The sequence below is a fragment of the Choristoneura fumiferana genome, chromosome 13 (genome assembly GCF_025370935.1).
Source record: "Choristoneura fumiferana chromosome 13, NRCan_CFum_1, whole genome shotgun sequence".
Classification (NCBI taxonomy): Eukaryota; Metazoa; Arthropoda; class Insecta; order Lepidoptera; family Tortricidae; genus Choristoneura; species Choristoneura fumiferana.
In genome coordinates, this window is record NC_133484.1 from 17,168,609 (window position 1) to 17,185,344 (window position 16,736).

Here is a 16,736-nt window from a genome sequence, read left to right on the forward strand (position 1 = left end):
ATGATAGGAAACAATACATAAATTAATTGTATGTGAAATTTAGGAGAAAATTGTATTGGTTTAGGTTTGCACTTTATCAGATAGTGGTTGTCATTTAAAAGAGCTTAATTTTTTTTGTTATTCTTGTCATCTTGTCAAGCATTTCAATGGTGCGTGTGAAGTTCCCAATCCGCACTGGCCTGCGTGGGAACTACGGCAAAGCCCTCTTGTTCTGAGAGGAGAGGTCTGTGACCAACAGTGGGACGTATATAGGCTGAGGTTGATTGATGATTGATTGTCATCTTACAGTTGTTTCATTTTCATTAAAAAATGAAACTAAATGGCACCGAAATTGAATTACGCTAAAACAAAGAGTAACATTTTGTTTAACGTTTACCTTAATCGTCGTTTTATTCAAATTAAACCAGTAAATTATATTTCACATATTTAGGTCGTAAGTAATAATGAATAAGCCGTACACAGAATTAGTAGATTAACGGTTCAGTACTAACTTTTTAATAATTTTTTGTTTAAGCTGAACACCGAAGTTAATTACAACTCAAAAGCTCTAAACAACAAACGCGTAAAAATGTGGGGCGCTAAAAATCACGGAAAAATTAATTATTTGAATAAATAACTCGTTTATATGTTTTAGTTAGGTATTAGTTTAACATTGATAATAGTTGTGACTCAGTACGTGTGGAATCAGAGAGCAATGAAGATATTATCATACATACGTAGCTAGCACATATAGTGTATACCCAACAGGAAGTTAACTGTTTAAGTTCAAAAATTGATTTAACGAAGCGCTAGTTTGCGGCTGACAAACGATGTATTAACAATTTTAGTTTATTGTTTTTGTTCACTCAAATAGAGAGATGTCTATTTTCCGTCATTTTTACTTGTCAATATTATTCTTCACGACAAAAACTCGCTTCACGCTTTGTTGCCCGTAGCCCACAGGGCAAAGTGGTAAATTTGTCAATGGAATTGTAATGCTTAATTTTCCATCGTAATAATATATTGTAATGAATTAGAGTAAACACAATTACATACAGTAAACACTGATTTTTGCAAAGATTTTTTGATGGATTTTCAACGTGGTGGCGTCTAAAAATATTTTATTTGCTAAGTATTCCGAAACCATAATAAGAATCCTTTATTTTCAGCTAATGATATAAATATGTTTTATTTTATCTAGAAACTGCGATAAATAACTGAGGGGGAGTTTTTACAAATCCTTGGTCGTAGTCCGATGATTTGAATCAACGGGAAAAAGTTCATGTCATCCGATCAAAAGGACAATGGCATTTGGAGCAAGTGGACAGAGGATTTTATTTAGTCAATTAACTAACACCATTTTATCGAAAATACAAAACTGAGAATGGATGCACAGAAAATCCAGAAAAAGAGACCAGCGCTGAGAATCGAACCCAGTCCTCAGCAATCCGTGCTGCGTGCTATTACCCCTACACCACCGCTGGACAGGAAAGTAACAAATTTTGAGTTGAAATAAAAAATACAAAAAGAGTCCAATTAAACCAATCATAACCATTTTTAATTGGGTGTTTAAAAAAAACCCTTAACCCTTTTCTTTCAAAAGCATTTAATTTTTTTCATACAACATTTTTGATGGCAGCAAAGTAAAAGAAGACATCTACAAAATAGCTATTTTACAGGAGAGCGTATTTAGTAAAAAATAATGACTACTTTGAGATTAATGGACTGATTTACATGAAATTTTCTATGATGCATTAAAATAATGTTCTTTGGTGATTGTTCAACAGATTTTATTTCTGTAACATTATTTTAATGAAAAATTGTAGATGTCTTTTTTTACTTTGAAAGAGCTTAAACGTAGAGGAAGACATCTGCCTGATATCCGTTTATGCGTTGTAATGAAACAAACGCCTTTTCCGTTATAAAAAACGAATAATAAGGTAAGAATCTCCGGTAAAACTTAGAGGAGTGTTAGAGATAATCTAAACAACATTGCAACGAGTATTCACCCTTTTTTTGATAAAATTTTGTAGATGTCTTTATTTACTTTGCATTAATCATTTTATTCATATTAATTAAATGAGTTATCTACCACTCAACCTCATCGCTGTCTTATCATATAAATTCATTAATTTTCGTTAAAAACCCCCAAAATATGTGTTAAATTAAAAAAATTTTTTTTTGTTTATTTTGTTTACTCATAATTGTTTTTACGTACTCAAAAACTAAGTTATTTTTATAGTTTTACACTAATAAATTAAATAAATCAACAGTAGGTACAAGTAATAAAAATTACGTACAAAATATATCCCAAAACAAAACAATATCAACTGTAAAAATAAAACAGTATGTACTATAATAGTATAAAAATATAATGCTATAATGAATGTGGTAATACCAAAAATTGTTATCAATGCCACATGGATCAGGGGCCCGTCATCGTTAGTGGAAATCTTCTTGATGTTGTTTCGGTACACATACCTCGGCCTGATTTTGCAGTTAAGTACCAACACATGCTAGTTACTAGCACGAAAGCATGCTACTATTCAGCAAATGCTACTTACTAGCATGTGTGCATAGGGACGTGCTACTATATAATAATAATAATCCCAGCCTATATACGTCCCACTGCTGCGCACAGGCCTACTCTCAGATATGAGAGGGCTGGGCTGTAGTTCCCACGCGGGCCCAGTGCGGATTGGGAACTTCACACACACCATTGAATCGCTTCGCAGGTTTGTGCAGGTTTCCTCACGATGTTTTCCTTCACCGTAAAGCTCGTGGTAAATTTCAAATGTAATTTCGCACATAAATTCCGAAAAAACTCAGAGGTGCGAGCCGGAGTTTGAACCCACGATCCTCTGCTTGAGAGGCCATAGTCAAACCACTCGGCCACCACGGCTTGCTACTATTAAGCATGCTTTTTCTGTGTCATACAGGTACAGCAGGTACTAGCATGCTATTAGCATGCTAATAACGAGCATAATGTAACAGTAGCCTTAGGTAGAACAAACTTTGAGAAGGAGGCCAAGAGAAGATTCAGCTGGGCTGGGCAGCATTCGGAAAATTATGTCGAGTTTTTTCGTCAATTATACCGTAATGTCTGAAAACGAAGTTTTTAACCAGTGCGTCCTACCCGTCATGACATACGGAGCTGAAATGCGGCCCTGCCAGCTATGGAACGAGCAATGCTCGGAGTTTTTCTGAAGAATAAAATCCGCAACGAGACTATCCGACACAGAACTAAGGTCATCGACATAGTTCATAGAATTAACAACTTGAAGTGGCAGTGGGCTGGGTCATATCTGTTGAAGCACCGACAACCGCTGAAGATATTGAGTGGAGACCGCGTCTTGGCAAACGTGGTCCAAGACGCCCTCCGTTCAGGTAGAGGGACAATCTACGAAAGGCTGGTGGTAAAAGCTGGATGTGTCTAGCCGAAGACAGGGCGCAATGGCGGTCTATGGGGAGGCTATGTCCGGACTGCTATTGCCTGATGATGAATAGTATAATCGATATTCTACCTACTACTTATATACCTATTATGAAAAAAACAGATTGCTCGTCATCATCAGTCAAAATCTGTTCAGGCGTGTCGTTTCCAAAAAGCGGTAAGCTGCAAGCAATAGAAACTTAAGTACTTAATTAGGTTAAGAATTTTAATTCATTTGCTGTCTAAATAAAAAAAACAAACAAGTGTATGAAACCAATGTTAAGTAGGTAATATATCTATTTGTTTAAATATTTTAAGAAAAAACTAATAATTTCCTCATAGAAATTAGAAATAATAAATTTGTAGATTGAGACATGATGCAAAAAATATGACGTATAAACGGACAAGTGGCATGTGACTTATATGACGTCACAAGCATCCTGTCAAAGCTCCGAAGTAAAAGCGGATAAATTCAAATGTCCGTTTCTACTGCGATGTTTTTTCAAAAGCTAGTGTAGATGTTTTCTTTTACGTGCCAAATTTTCTTCATTATTTGAAATTTGAAATATTTTTTTAACAGACTTATAGATATGGTTGAAATAAGTTCTTTTTTGTAAAAAAAGGATTTTTTGAAAAAATGTAGATGTCCGTATCTACTTTGCTGCCATCGATTTTATGAGCCAGTTTTGTGACGCCCATACTATGTAAGTGTTGAATAAATAACCAAACCACAAAAAGTTGAAAACTCCAACATTGTCACTTCAAATTCAATATCTCAAAAACGGCTGAACCGATTTTGATAAATCATGTCGAAAAACCATCGCTAGAAACCTGCTTTCAAATAAAAAACCGCATCAAATCGTTTCGCCCGCTTAAGAGCTACGGGGCACAGACAGACACATACACACAGGGGTCGGGGGTTAAAAAAAAACCTTCCAAAACTGTCATTTTTGGGTCATATTTTTAAACTATCGGAATCGATTGTGTTCTTGTTTCTGACTAGGAAAAACTATATTTTTTTATAACATTAAAAAAAGTAAAGGTACACTTTTGTGAAAATGCCCTTTTACGCGTAAACCATTAGATCCAAGAATCGAATTGAAATTCCGGGATTTTACGTGCGAATTTCTAAAAATTAAATTGTGGTCTTTATTAATTTTGCATAATAAACAACAGTGCCAAATTTTATTACTCTTTAACCAGTGGATGAGATTTTGAAATTTTATACCTACCCCGTGGGAATATTGGGATAAAAAGTTGCCTATGTGTTATTCCAGATGTCCAGCTATGTACATATCAAATTTCATCCGGAGTCCAGCTGTTTTAACGTGAAGGAATAACAAACACACACACATACACACAAACTTTCGCATTTATAAAATTAGTAGGATTTTAGAATTAGCGCTTTGCGAGTGGCGGGGGTAAAAGCGGAGCCTAACGTGACAATTATTTTCGGGCTACTTTATATTCACTCCTAGACTTCATCTAACCTGAAAGTCGTCCAAAGTATTTACGTGAGAGAGCACCCTAATTTCATATTTCATGTCTCAGCACTAACAACTAGGGCTGCCACATAACCGAATTATACAAACAAACATTCTCACCCAATGTTTGACGATGTTCCGAAGTTTAAACTTCATTACTTCGCGGGCGGCGGCGCTGCTCTCCGGGTCGTAGATACCTGAGCAATCAAGGTTATTGTTTGAGCTTAGGTTTTTGCTCAAAGCGTACACAAAAACACTTAAGGTAAACGTGCGAGTGCTCGACATGCTAATGCCTAATAGACGACACCCTGCTGTCACCTCTATTGTTGATGACATAAGATTAAAGATGCCATCTATTGGGACAGTGACGAGCACTCGTACGTTAACTTTATATTTTTATTTTTAATGAACTATCTAAATCCATAAGGTGGCCAAATGCTATACTTGCGCTTAAAAAATATATTTGTTGTAATCTTTGACATAACTTTTGATAAAAAGTCGACACTTTACTCTTAAAAGAGAATAAGCTAATAACTATTAAAATTAAGGGATGTAAATAAATCTTTCAGGCCTTCCAGTTGTCTGATTGAATTGAAAGTTAATTAATTTAATAACAACTTAGCAAGTATAGTGACCAAAAAGTTGTATTAAAGTTTAAAAATACCTCTACCTACGTAGGTATTTTACAAAAAAAATATAGCGAGACATTTGACACCAATGACCTAGTCCCAAAGTAAGCAAAGCTTTTAAATATTTAAAAGTACCTACCGGATAACAGAACATACTAAACTTGTGTAAATAAATGACAAATATGTTAACAATGTGAATAAATGAATTAATTACTTACTACTTAAGAGCACTCATTCCAAAATCTTACAAATTAATTAGCTTGTTGTTTTAGGCATATCAATTTGTTGTCATTGCCGTAACCATAGTACAACATCAGTTAGTTTACTTTGATTTAAGTTGTTTTCATTATAAATGCAAAACAATTTAGTAGTTCTGAGAGAACAGAATCTGTGAATCAGCATAGGTGGCTGCACTTTATATTAATCAAAAGTCGAAAAGAAATAAAAATATCCAACCAGTTAAATGTTTTTTAATACAAACTTTTGTGTCGAATGTACTCAAGTACGTACTCAAGTCAATCCGAATACTAAAAGTGGACGGAATTCGATTCACAAGATTTAAAGACATATACATACGCACATTGTAAGTTGATAAGCATGTAAAAAAACTTGTTGTAAAATAGTCACAAATGCGAAACATGGACACTTTGTTTGTTGTATTTTTTGGTTTGTAGATGAAAGCGCGTGTTACTAAATCACCAATTCTCCAGTAATAATTGCTATAGCCCTTCGGCTGGCTTCCGCCTTTTTTTTAAATCTCGTAAAGTGGCGCCATCATTTTGAAAAAAACTCCGATAGAGGGTCCTACCAACTAGACCACTGGATAATGCGACCAACCAACCAAAAACCTTAATCACTTACGTAGGTATGGCGATAAGCCATCAATGGAACTGAGGGTCTAACCAAATTCAAACTCGTACACGTCTCAGGGCCTCCGCTAACTCGGGCGGGTGCATGGCTTGGCTTGACGCAGCGTGTTGTTCCAATAGGTTTCAATAGAGCAGACCCGCCTCACGCAACGCCGCTCTACTCGTATAGATGACATGAAACAAGCACGCCGCGCCCGCTCTAAGCTGTGCACCCGCACGACTTAGAAGACCCTCAGTTCAATGGACCAAATGCTGATGTTACCTTACCTCCATCTCTGACTGGTATGATGTCGTCTCCGGCAGGCAGCAGGCCACTGTATCCAGAGCGGGGGTAGCCCGGGTGAGGCGGGGTCTCCTCCTGGCCCAACTGCCGTTGCAGCATCATCTCAGGATTCGAAGACTGAATAATGAAGGTATTTAAAGCTGAGAACAATATTTAGGCTACGAGGGTTGCCTAATGGCCTAATAAGGTAAGTACGTCATTTTAAGACCCTATTGCGGTTATAACATTTGAATTTGAAGTTTACCATGAACTTTACGGAGAAGGAACACATCGTGAGACAACCTGCTCCATTGCTTTTGCTCTTGAAATTGTTGCTACACAGTTTAAGCTTTTTGACGACAAGATAGCCTAGTGGTTAGAGAACCTGAATACGAAGCTTGAGGTCCCGGGTTCGATTCCCGTGTCGGGGCAGATATATTTGTATGAAAAATACGAATGTTTGTTCTCTGGTCTTGGGTATTTAATATTTATGTATTTAAGTATGTATCTATCTATAAAATTATATTTATCCGTTGCTTAGTACCCATAACACAAGCTTTGCTAAGCTTACTTTGGGACTAGGTCAATTGGTGTGAATTGTCCCGTGATATTTATTATTTGTTTATTTACTTATTTATGTTTTTTTATAATAAAATATTTTTATATAAGGTAAAAGTCCGAGTGCTCGACACGTTAATGTCCAATAGACGACACCCTGCTCTCATCCATTGACATAAGATTACAGATGCCATCTATTGGGACAGTGACGAGCACTGGTACGTTTACCTTATTAAAAGTTTTCTGAAAATAACTAAGGCAACGCAAAAATCCCATTGGACATGGCTCGAACCCACGATCCTCTGCGTGAGAGGCCACAGGTAACAATCATACAGCTTTTTCCAATTTTCATACTTACCTGTAATGAATATAGCATTATACTAAAAACAATTTAAGATTCATAACTTCTCGATCTGAAATTCAAGGGTAATTAAGTAACTAAGTACTTAGCGACTACCGTCTTACCTACTAACTTATGTTTAAGTGTACTATAATATGTTTAGTTGTAGTTTGTTCAAACATTCAAAATTACATTACGTTAGGCTAAATAAATACGAACAAAGACGGGTAGGCTTAGATTACTAGCTTAAGCCCGCGGCTTCACATGAGTAGAATGCGGGAACTCCTAGAATGAAGTCATTTCATCGTTCACCAATGTGATAGTCAAGGTCGGAGGCCTGTAAAAGTTTAGGTCTCTACCACTTGTCGATTTGTTAATCGCCACAGTTCCTACATCAGAGAAAGCACTGATCTATACAGCGTGTATTTCTGTTATTCACTACCGAAATCTTTAAGAGTGTAAAAAGCTTAACTTAAGCTACGTTTCCACCAATAACATATGCGAGGATGTATTGCGAGGAATGTGCTTTTCATTAACCAATAGAAACGCTTCATTTACCTCGCCTTGCACAGCACATCTCTGGTGGAAACAGCTGAGTGGAGCGAGGCGAGGTAAATGAAGCGTTTATATGATGGTGGTGGTAGGTGGTAGGACATTGTGCAAGGTCCGCCCGGATTGCTACCACAATCTTGCTCGCTAATCCTGCCGTGAAGCAGCAGTGCTTGCTCTGTTGTGTTTCGGCGTGGAGAGTAAGACAGCCGATGAAATTACTGGCACTTGAGGTATCCCATCTTAGGGTTGGCAACGCATTGCAATTGGTGTTGCAGAATGGCGGTGGTGTACCATCAGAGACCCAGTTTGGCATGCAATCGATATGTATATGATATAAAATTAACACATCCTCGCACATTATTGGTGGAAACGCACCTTGATAAACCGAATGTTAGGACTACTTAGGACAACATTATCAACACATGGTCTGCGCGGACGAATGACGAACGACGAACATTTGTAGTCCACCTGTACACTGAATCACAAAGATGTGAAGGAGTGAAATGGTAATGGTAGGTCATCAACTTACGTCTATATTGTTTGTATCCCCGGATCTCTTGCCGTGGCCTCCGAAACAGGAGTGGCCGAAAGCGGAGCACCCGCCTGCAAATACATTACTGATTTTAACACTTGCCAAACTAGGTTCGAGAATAGATATTATTAAACCAAAGGCAAACACAAATACCTCTTACAACGTATGCTACCAAACGAAGGAAAATATTATTATTAATTTCCGTGATACAACAGATGCAAAATGCAAATATTCAAAATACAATTTTCACGAGATGAATAATTAATTATAACCCTTACAATCAATGTGGGCTTATGTCGCGGAAACACCATGGCAGGTGACTAAACAGAAATTATCATAACATTTGAGGGCACGTGGAGAATTGAGAACGAAATACTTTTACTAGGAAACACGAATCGGTTTCATTTAGGTATAAACAAAACATAGCGCAACAAGAACGAATCGTGCACCGAGAAGTGCCTATATTAAATTTGTATAGCAGCACGTGCACTTAACTCTGTAGTGCATAAATTTGTAGGTAGCCAGTGTAATTAGAGCTCTGCTCCTAAGCATAATGTGCTGTGTGTCATTTTAGATGCAGTTACTGACGTAGAAGGTAGACAAGCAGCAAAAGTAAGATCTCCAGACTTTCCTTAGTTGTGGTGGTGGCAAAAGCTTATGGTATGTTAGCACATACCAAAGGTATAAAGGTAGCCCTTTATACTAAATTTCAAGTTTTTAGCACAACCATTTAAAATCTACTCACACTACACCTTTGACGCGGTGTACTTTGAACATCGATCAATATGTCAAAACTTTAGGTAACCACAATTTAAAAAATCTTATTAAACACAACGGTAGGTAATACCTACTAGGTATTCAGTAAAATAACCCAACCTGCTTACTTCTGAAATATTCTAAATTTTAACTTCGTAAGACCATCATAAGATCATATTAAAGTACAAATCAATTGTAAGAATAAAAGTATCGAACGTGGAGTAAAATTTTTTAAATGAAATTGGAGCTTCCATTTACTCGTATGAATAATTTCCAAGATCACAAATTCTCAGCTTGTAGAACTAAGTATGTTATTGTGAAAAAAGCCAAGGCTTGCCAAGTTAAGACACCTTGTTATAAAAATAAATATGTCGTCCACGTAACAACCATCGACAACCATAGTTAGTCATCCGCTTTAGTAATCAATGCTGATTGAAGCGAAGCTATTCGCTGTTATTAAAACCTGACCCACATTGCTATTTGAATAGAACTAAAACTTCAATGAAAGACTTCAAAAGCCAGTGATTCAACCTTACTAAGAACTTATATGAATTCTATACACGTGACTTTGCTTTTTGTAAATAAGGAAAATATAGTGCTATTTTCACCTTTTGATTTCCTAGTCCAAGAGCTGGTAGGCGTTTTCGATATACACTTCAGTTCAAATAATAATTAATTTCCTGTATAATAATTCACTTATAACATGTACAGTGCCAACACTTGTGCAATGCTACCTTTATAACATCTTAACACACAAACAAATAATAGTCTGAATATTTTTTTTTTATTGCAAGACTGTCAATGTTGTGATTTTCAATTTTGATTCTATTTTATTGTTACAACGTTCATTTAATTCTAATAAGTATGTGATTTTATTGTTTTAATCTCTCTCTTTCAAAACTGCAACGCCATTAAGAGTTTCATAATTTTGTTTATGTTGTGTTGTTCTTATCGACATGTGAATTGCATTAACAAACCAGTAAACAATATCAAATTTTAGTAAAGTCAACTGAAGCCATTTCTGTGTTTTATAGCCAGATATCACCAAAAAATCATTGTACAAGTTTTACGCGGCATCAAATACGTAATGTGAAATGTCTACTGGCTTTCGGAATATAATTTTCATTACTTACATTTAGTTTGACTAAGTAAGCATGTTTACCGGAACCATGCGTAACCTAATTTTTGTTATTATATATAGCAACAGTTTTGGAAATGATATCACTAAACTAAATAACGGACGGGGGCAGGCTGAAAACCAGCGCTGGAAGCTTCTGAGCAAGCGCAGCATAAGCTGAGCCTGTTCCTTATGCCATACAGTGCAAGGGACTATATTAGTTTATTGTTTATTTGTATTCTGTGTGCCTATCCTGTATTGTTCATGTTGGCAAATAAATCAACCTTCTTCTTCTTCTTCTTAAAAATAAACAAGAGTTTACAATACAATACATTAAGATTGGGAGAGTTTACAATACATCGCAAAAGATTCCTTTTTGATTTTTTAGAGTTCTGATCTCGAAAAGAGAAAACGGAACCTTTATAGGATCACTCGTGTGTTTGTCTGTCACAACCTATTTTTTCGAAACTAAAGAGCTGAATGAGTTGAAAATTCATACACATTACGTAAGCCAGTGATCCAAAGACGTGTAACGTAAATAAAATAATTTTTATTTTAAGCACTGGTTTTCGTGGCTAAATTAGGAAACTAAAAATAAAACACTTTTGAAAACTGCATACATCAAAAATGTCTAGAGCTATGTAGGTACTCATTATCCATAGACAAATGTTTTGACAAGTCAGAAATATGACTATTTTACAGCTTTGCTTTTCGCTGGGATATAGGTACCTACAGGGTAAAAATCTGAACGTGAAATTGTTTCAAACTTAGTTAATGCTGGACTATTACAATGCATTAACTCACTTGTTGAAATAAGTCTGATAAATTTTTTAAATAATAAATCATGAACAATGTATGGAAACTGCAAATTTCTACAGACTCGCATTTCTACAAAAGAGGTAATGCATACCCAGCATTAACTAAGCTTGAAACATTTATTTTGTATTACGTTCAAAAATTTCACTCTGTACCTGTAGGTACGGGCAAGGACTTTAATTCATGAGCTGCCATGGAACCTTTTCAAAGGAAAAGTCTTACGATTTTCCTTGCTAATTAATGGGATGTCACTATGACGTTTACTATGAAATGGTTCCATGATTGCTCATGAATTAAAGTCCTTGACCGTACATTATACTTTACAGTGACTTTTATTTACTTCAACATCCGTTTAACGTTCACAAAATTCCGCTGACTACAAACGAGCAAAGAAAATTGAATCGGGTCTTATCCCTAAACCCGACTCCGTTGATTTTGCAGGTTGAGTCAGGTCCGATTTGTTATTCCTTGTTTGATTAGCAAACGGTTGCAGGAACTTGGTTTGTGTAATCAACTAATAAAACATTTACTGTGGTCCTGTTAGCGAACTTTACTTAACCTCGGTTGGGTTCTACGAGTTTTTCTTCAAAAGCTTATTCAGCTGTGACTGTGTTTGGTGATTTCTTTTTTTTTTTTTTTCTTTGCAAATTTTTCTTAAATTTTTTCTGTTGTTTGTCTTAACTCGACAAAACAGAACTGTTGGTCCTGCTTTGATCTTTCTTATAACATCGGACGATGAATCCGATGTAAAACAAACAACAAGCAAACAATGCCAGCTGTGTGCAACTTTATTTTGATGATCGCTGTATTTTTTTGTTGTTACTTCTTTTGTTCTTTCTTTTTTGACGTATTCAGATCTTAAAAAAACCAGTATTGGCGTGTAAATAACAAACTTGAGACATGGACGAAAAACCATATTTTTATAAGCGCGGCGCTTTTTTTTTTGTTGTTACTTCTTTTGTTCTTTATTTTTATGACGTATTCAGATTCAATAAAATTATATGTATTTATCAATTGTTTTTATTAAGTTTATATTTGACACTGTACACTGGCTTCACTCTTACATTCCAAATGATTTTATTTGGTTTATATTTGACACTGTACTGTACACTGGCTTACAACACACACACACACAACTGACATTGTGAATGATTTGGTTTTTTACTGTAAATTCACTGTGTAATCTTTTAAAAATAAATAAATAAGTTGTTGCGTTTTTTTTTTAATCTAACTAGGCGTTTGGTATTTTATTTTTTTCCTTTTAATTTGACTTAATTTACCTCTGTATCCAATTATCATCACGAAAGTTACTAAATAATTATTTTAATAAATCGATCTATCTACAGAAAAATTTAAATCAATACCTATTAGTTCGGTCACAATTCCGGGTTAATTTTATATTTTAGAGTCATGCGTCTTAAACCCACAATGCTCGCCCATACATAACATGAACATTTGGATCACACAGCAAAACCAGGTGACCCATATAGTACGGGTGTCAACCCCGATTTAGGCTGGTTGCATGTCCAGAGGATCACTGCTAACGAACGATAATCTCCTTAGGCTTGCCCCACGGTTGCACTTATGCAATGTTTGGTGCATCCCGTAATTTTCGATATTCGTGACGCTTGCTGTGATGCAAGTGTCATAATACTCGTAGAAAGGCACCTGTGTCACTTTTTTCTTGTTGACTTTTACTTTTTGTTTACTGTTAACAAGAAAAGCTTGTATTAAAGATGTACTTTTTAACAGAAACTTATTAAAGCTTCAGTTTTAATATAACACAATTTTAAGTTTCATTGATACCAACATATCTGAAATAAATAATTTCATTTTCATTTCTAATTTTTAATATACGTAATGTGTATAATTATCCTACTGAGTCGTATCTTTTTTTAACAGATACAGTACTTAAGACTTAGACGTCGGTAACTTTGTTATTTTGAATATTATTTCGACATTCTTAATTATTTTTTAAACAATGAACAATTTTTGCTTTATAGACTCAACCGTTTTTTTTTTGGTGTTATTTTGTTTTTCTAAAGTACGCGAGGACTCGCGAGGTTAAAGTTCCTAAATCAAAATTTAATAAAACGCTCAATGTGTTTATGTATTTTTATGTAGTTACTTCAAGCAAAAAACGAAATAAAATTGAAACAATTCAACAATGCAGTTGCCATCTTAGTATTATTAAAAGTTTTATCGGCGATTAAGCTGGCATACTCATAATAGGCAAAACATGTACAATATGACAAACACCTGCTTGAGATGTAGATAGCACACGCCTCGCTCACGCTTTGTCGAACTTATTAAGGAAACTTTCGTATAAAGATTATCATACAAAGTTACTGGTGTCGTAAAAGAGTACACAGATTTTATCTACGTTATTCGTAATTTGAGTTCAGTTTTATTATTTTTGTATAAGCCTACGTGAAAAGTTTCGACGATTCAGCATTCTTCATATATTTCTTGATATATTTCTTTCTTTATTTTTTTATAGTTATCGTGCGACAAAGCTGGGGTAGAAATCATTTATTACTCAGGAAATAAATGTTAGTAAATATTGCACGTTCAAGAACGTCGTTTGATTATGAAATATTTTTTATTATAATTTTAAGCTACGTTTTCTAAGGAAATTTGAGTTGTCAAAGTTATCTATAAAGACTTGAAGAAATAAAACCGATTTTATTAACCGAGTGCGCATAACGCATCATGTAAATATCATTAGATTCGTCAAAACTATCGAAGTGACATAGTTTTATAATATTTCAAAATGGGGCCCGCAATATAATAATATATAGCAATATATATGGGTATCAAAAAGCTAATAATTTATTTATATTTGGAATGAGCTTTTTGTACGATTATTCTCACACCGTCCAAAAATTATAATTATAATATCTATTAAAAAAGGTAGGCATGGTATAAGCGTCCCGAAAATTAAGCGAACAAAAGGCAACAAGTGTACTCTCTGCCGTGTTAACGTGACAAAAAGAGAAAATCTTATTAAGATTGTTTTTTTTTTGGAATCTTTTTGTATTTTTTATTTCAATTCCAAATTTTTACTTTTATGGTCATCCCGTAAAACCGAAATTGAAAATACAAACTGAAATATAGATGCACAGAAAAAACAGAAAAATAAGACCATCACTGGGAATCGAACCCAAGTCCTCGGTATTCCGTACCACGTGCTATACCGCTACACCACTGATGGTCAAATCTTATGTTTTTCATAATGGCAGCAAATAAGACATAAAGCACGTTTTGCGTGTCTGTATGGTGTGTACTGCAGCTGTTTTGGAACCTGTTTTTTTTCGATTAATAAGCATTTGTTTGTTTGTTGTATAGCATTTGATATATGTTTCCTTATAAAATCACAGCCATGTCCACAGATAAAAAAATCGGCCTCATCACAATAAACACCGTCAATCCCATTCATGAAGACATCAAAGTATGTACTTAATACACATAATTACGTTCAAATTGCACACGTAAAATGAAATGTGGACGTAGCGAAGCCACTTCTGGCTAACGTTTTACTCCTCTTAACTTTTATGCCCGCATGACGTGGGCCCGCAAGCATAACATTTAACAACTTTGTTTCCATACGCCATCAAGGTATATTATCGTATAATTCCATTGAAATTAAATACCAGCACTTCAAACCGCAGGAAAATGACGAAAATGTATATAACGTAATCCAAAGGGATAGGTAGAATGATAAAAACTGTTAATTCATGTCTCGTGCACGTCTGTTTGAATTTATAATATTCTGGATTGCGCCAGGTTGCAGAATCCCGTAGGATTTTTGCAAAATTCGTCCTTATTCTTCGTCTTTGTCATGGCCAGAACTCAGAATTGATCATTCTATGATCTGGCCGACCATTTTCTGACATGGTAGTTCATGAAATGACCAGCAAAAACTGACCATACGTTTGGACACATCATTAATCATGTGTATGTATAACGCAACAGATTTATTTATAAGAGAGAGAGAAACAGAAAAATATGTATTTAGACATCATTTATAGATACACTTATCCTCCATCGTCACGTTTTTTTAATAGACATTTTAGGATACGATAAATCAGCAGCCAGTTCGTAATAATTAAATAAATTTATTCAGGCAACATGACTCATTTTGTTAAAGAATTTATCTTAGCCTATGTTAGTAGAAAATTACAATAAATGAAATTAGAAAAAACAAAATATTTATAGAAATATCTCATTGTTTAACCATCCGACTAGAGATAATATAACCAATCACTTCATAAGTATGATCACTACTTGATACTAATACTTGGCCATATCATCAGACTGAATACTCATTCATTTACCCGGCCGTATTGTGATGTTTGTATTTACATCCATTTCATGAAATGGTCCGCCACGATCAACTCATATCTGACTACAACAACATCTATATCGAAAAGGGTATTAATACCTTAATGTAAAATTTCGGCTCTCTATTATATTATGCACTGAGAATTTTGTTTTACCATAATATTTTGAAGCATATCACTTAAGAGTTATAAGGCCAACCTTACGTTTTTGGTAAAGTGGGGAGTTTTAGGTAAATTAAAAGTTTGGCAACTCAACTGAACTGCTACATATATGGACAACTGGCGGCGTTCATTAAAACAAGATAATATTATCTAGTATAGGATAACTTAATACAAAGAGATCTTGATAGGCTGGAAACTTATGATATATGAGATACTAGCTTTTGCCCGCGGCTTCGCCCGCGTGGAATTCGGTTATCGCACGCTGTTCCCTCGGGAACTGTGCATTTTTCCGGGATAAAAAGTAGCCTATGTCACTCTCTGGCCCATAAACTATCTCCATGCCAAAAATCACGGCGATCCTTCGCTCCGTTTCGACGTGAAAAACGGACAAACATACAAACACACACACTTTCGCATTTATAACATTAGTAATGGATGGATGGTGTTGAAGAAGAATGAAGAGGATAAATTAGACGAAAGGAATAAGGCTAATGAAAAGATTGGTTACGGAAAAGAGAAGCTTGTAAATAATTAAGATCAGAAGTGGAAGATACGTCATTCGACACGGCATTTTTTTTTGTTTAAGAAAAAGTATTGAATTGGAGGAGAGAAAGAAGAAGGGCGTGATTAAATTGTTTCAGCCAAATTAAGAACAATGTTAACAACAGTCATATCAAGAAGTCAAAAGTCTGGCGATAGAAAAGAATAAATGGCAATGACAAGAGAGGAATTCATAAATATTTACGATGATGAATAAATGTGCGGAATTACATTTGAAATTTACCACGAGCTTTGCGGTGAAGGAAAAACATCGTGAGGAAACCTGCACAAACCTGCGAAGCAATTCAATGGTGTGTGTGAAGTTCCCAATTCGCACTGGGCCCGCGTGGGAACTATGGGCCAA

At 35.2% G+C, this 16,736-nt stretch overlaps 1 protein-coding gene across 1 annotated transcript in view; it reads right to left on the minus strand.

Annotated features, from left to right (window-relative positions):
* The window catches only part of LOC141434196 (neuropeptide CCHamide-2-like), an 83,814-nt gene that overhangs the window by 8,028 nt on the left and 59,050 nt on the right, over window positions 1-16,736 (minus strand). Inside the window, exons 3-5 of the mRNA XM_074096556.1 lie at window positions 8,636-8,709; window positions 6,662-6,794; window positions 5,017-5,093 (exon numbers count right to left, since the gene is read on the minus strand). Coding sequence (XP_073952657.1) covers window positions 5,017-5,093; window positions 6,662-6,794; window positions 8,636-8,709 — 284 coding nt within the window. The remainder of the gene's footprint in view (window positions 1-5,016; window positions 5,094-6,661; window positions 6,795-8,635; window positions 8,710-16,736) is intronic.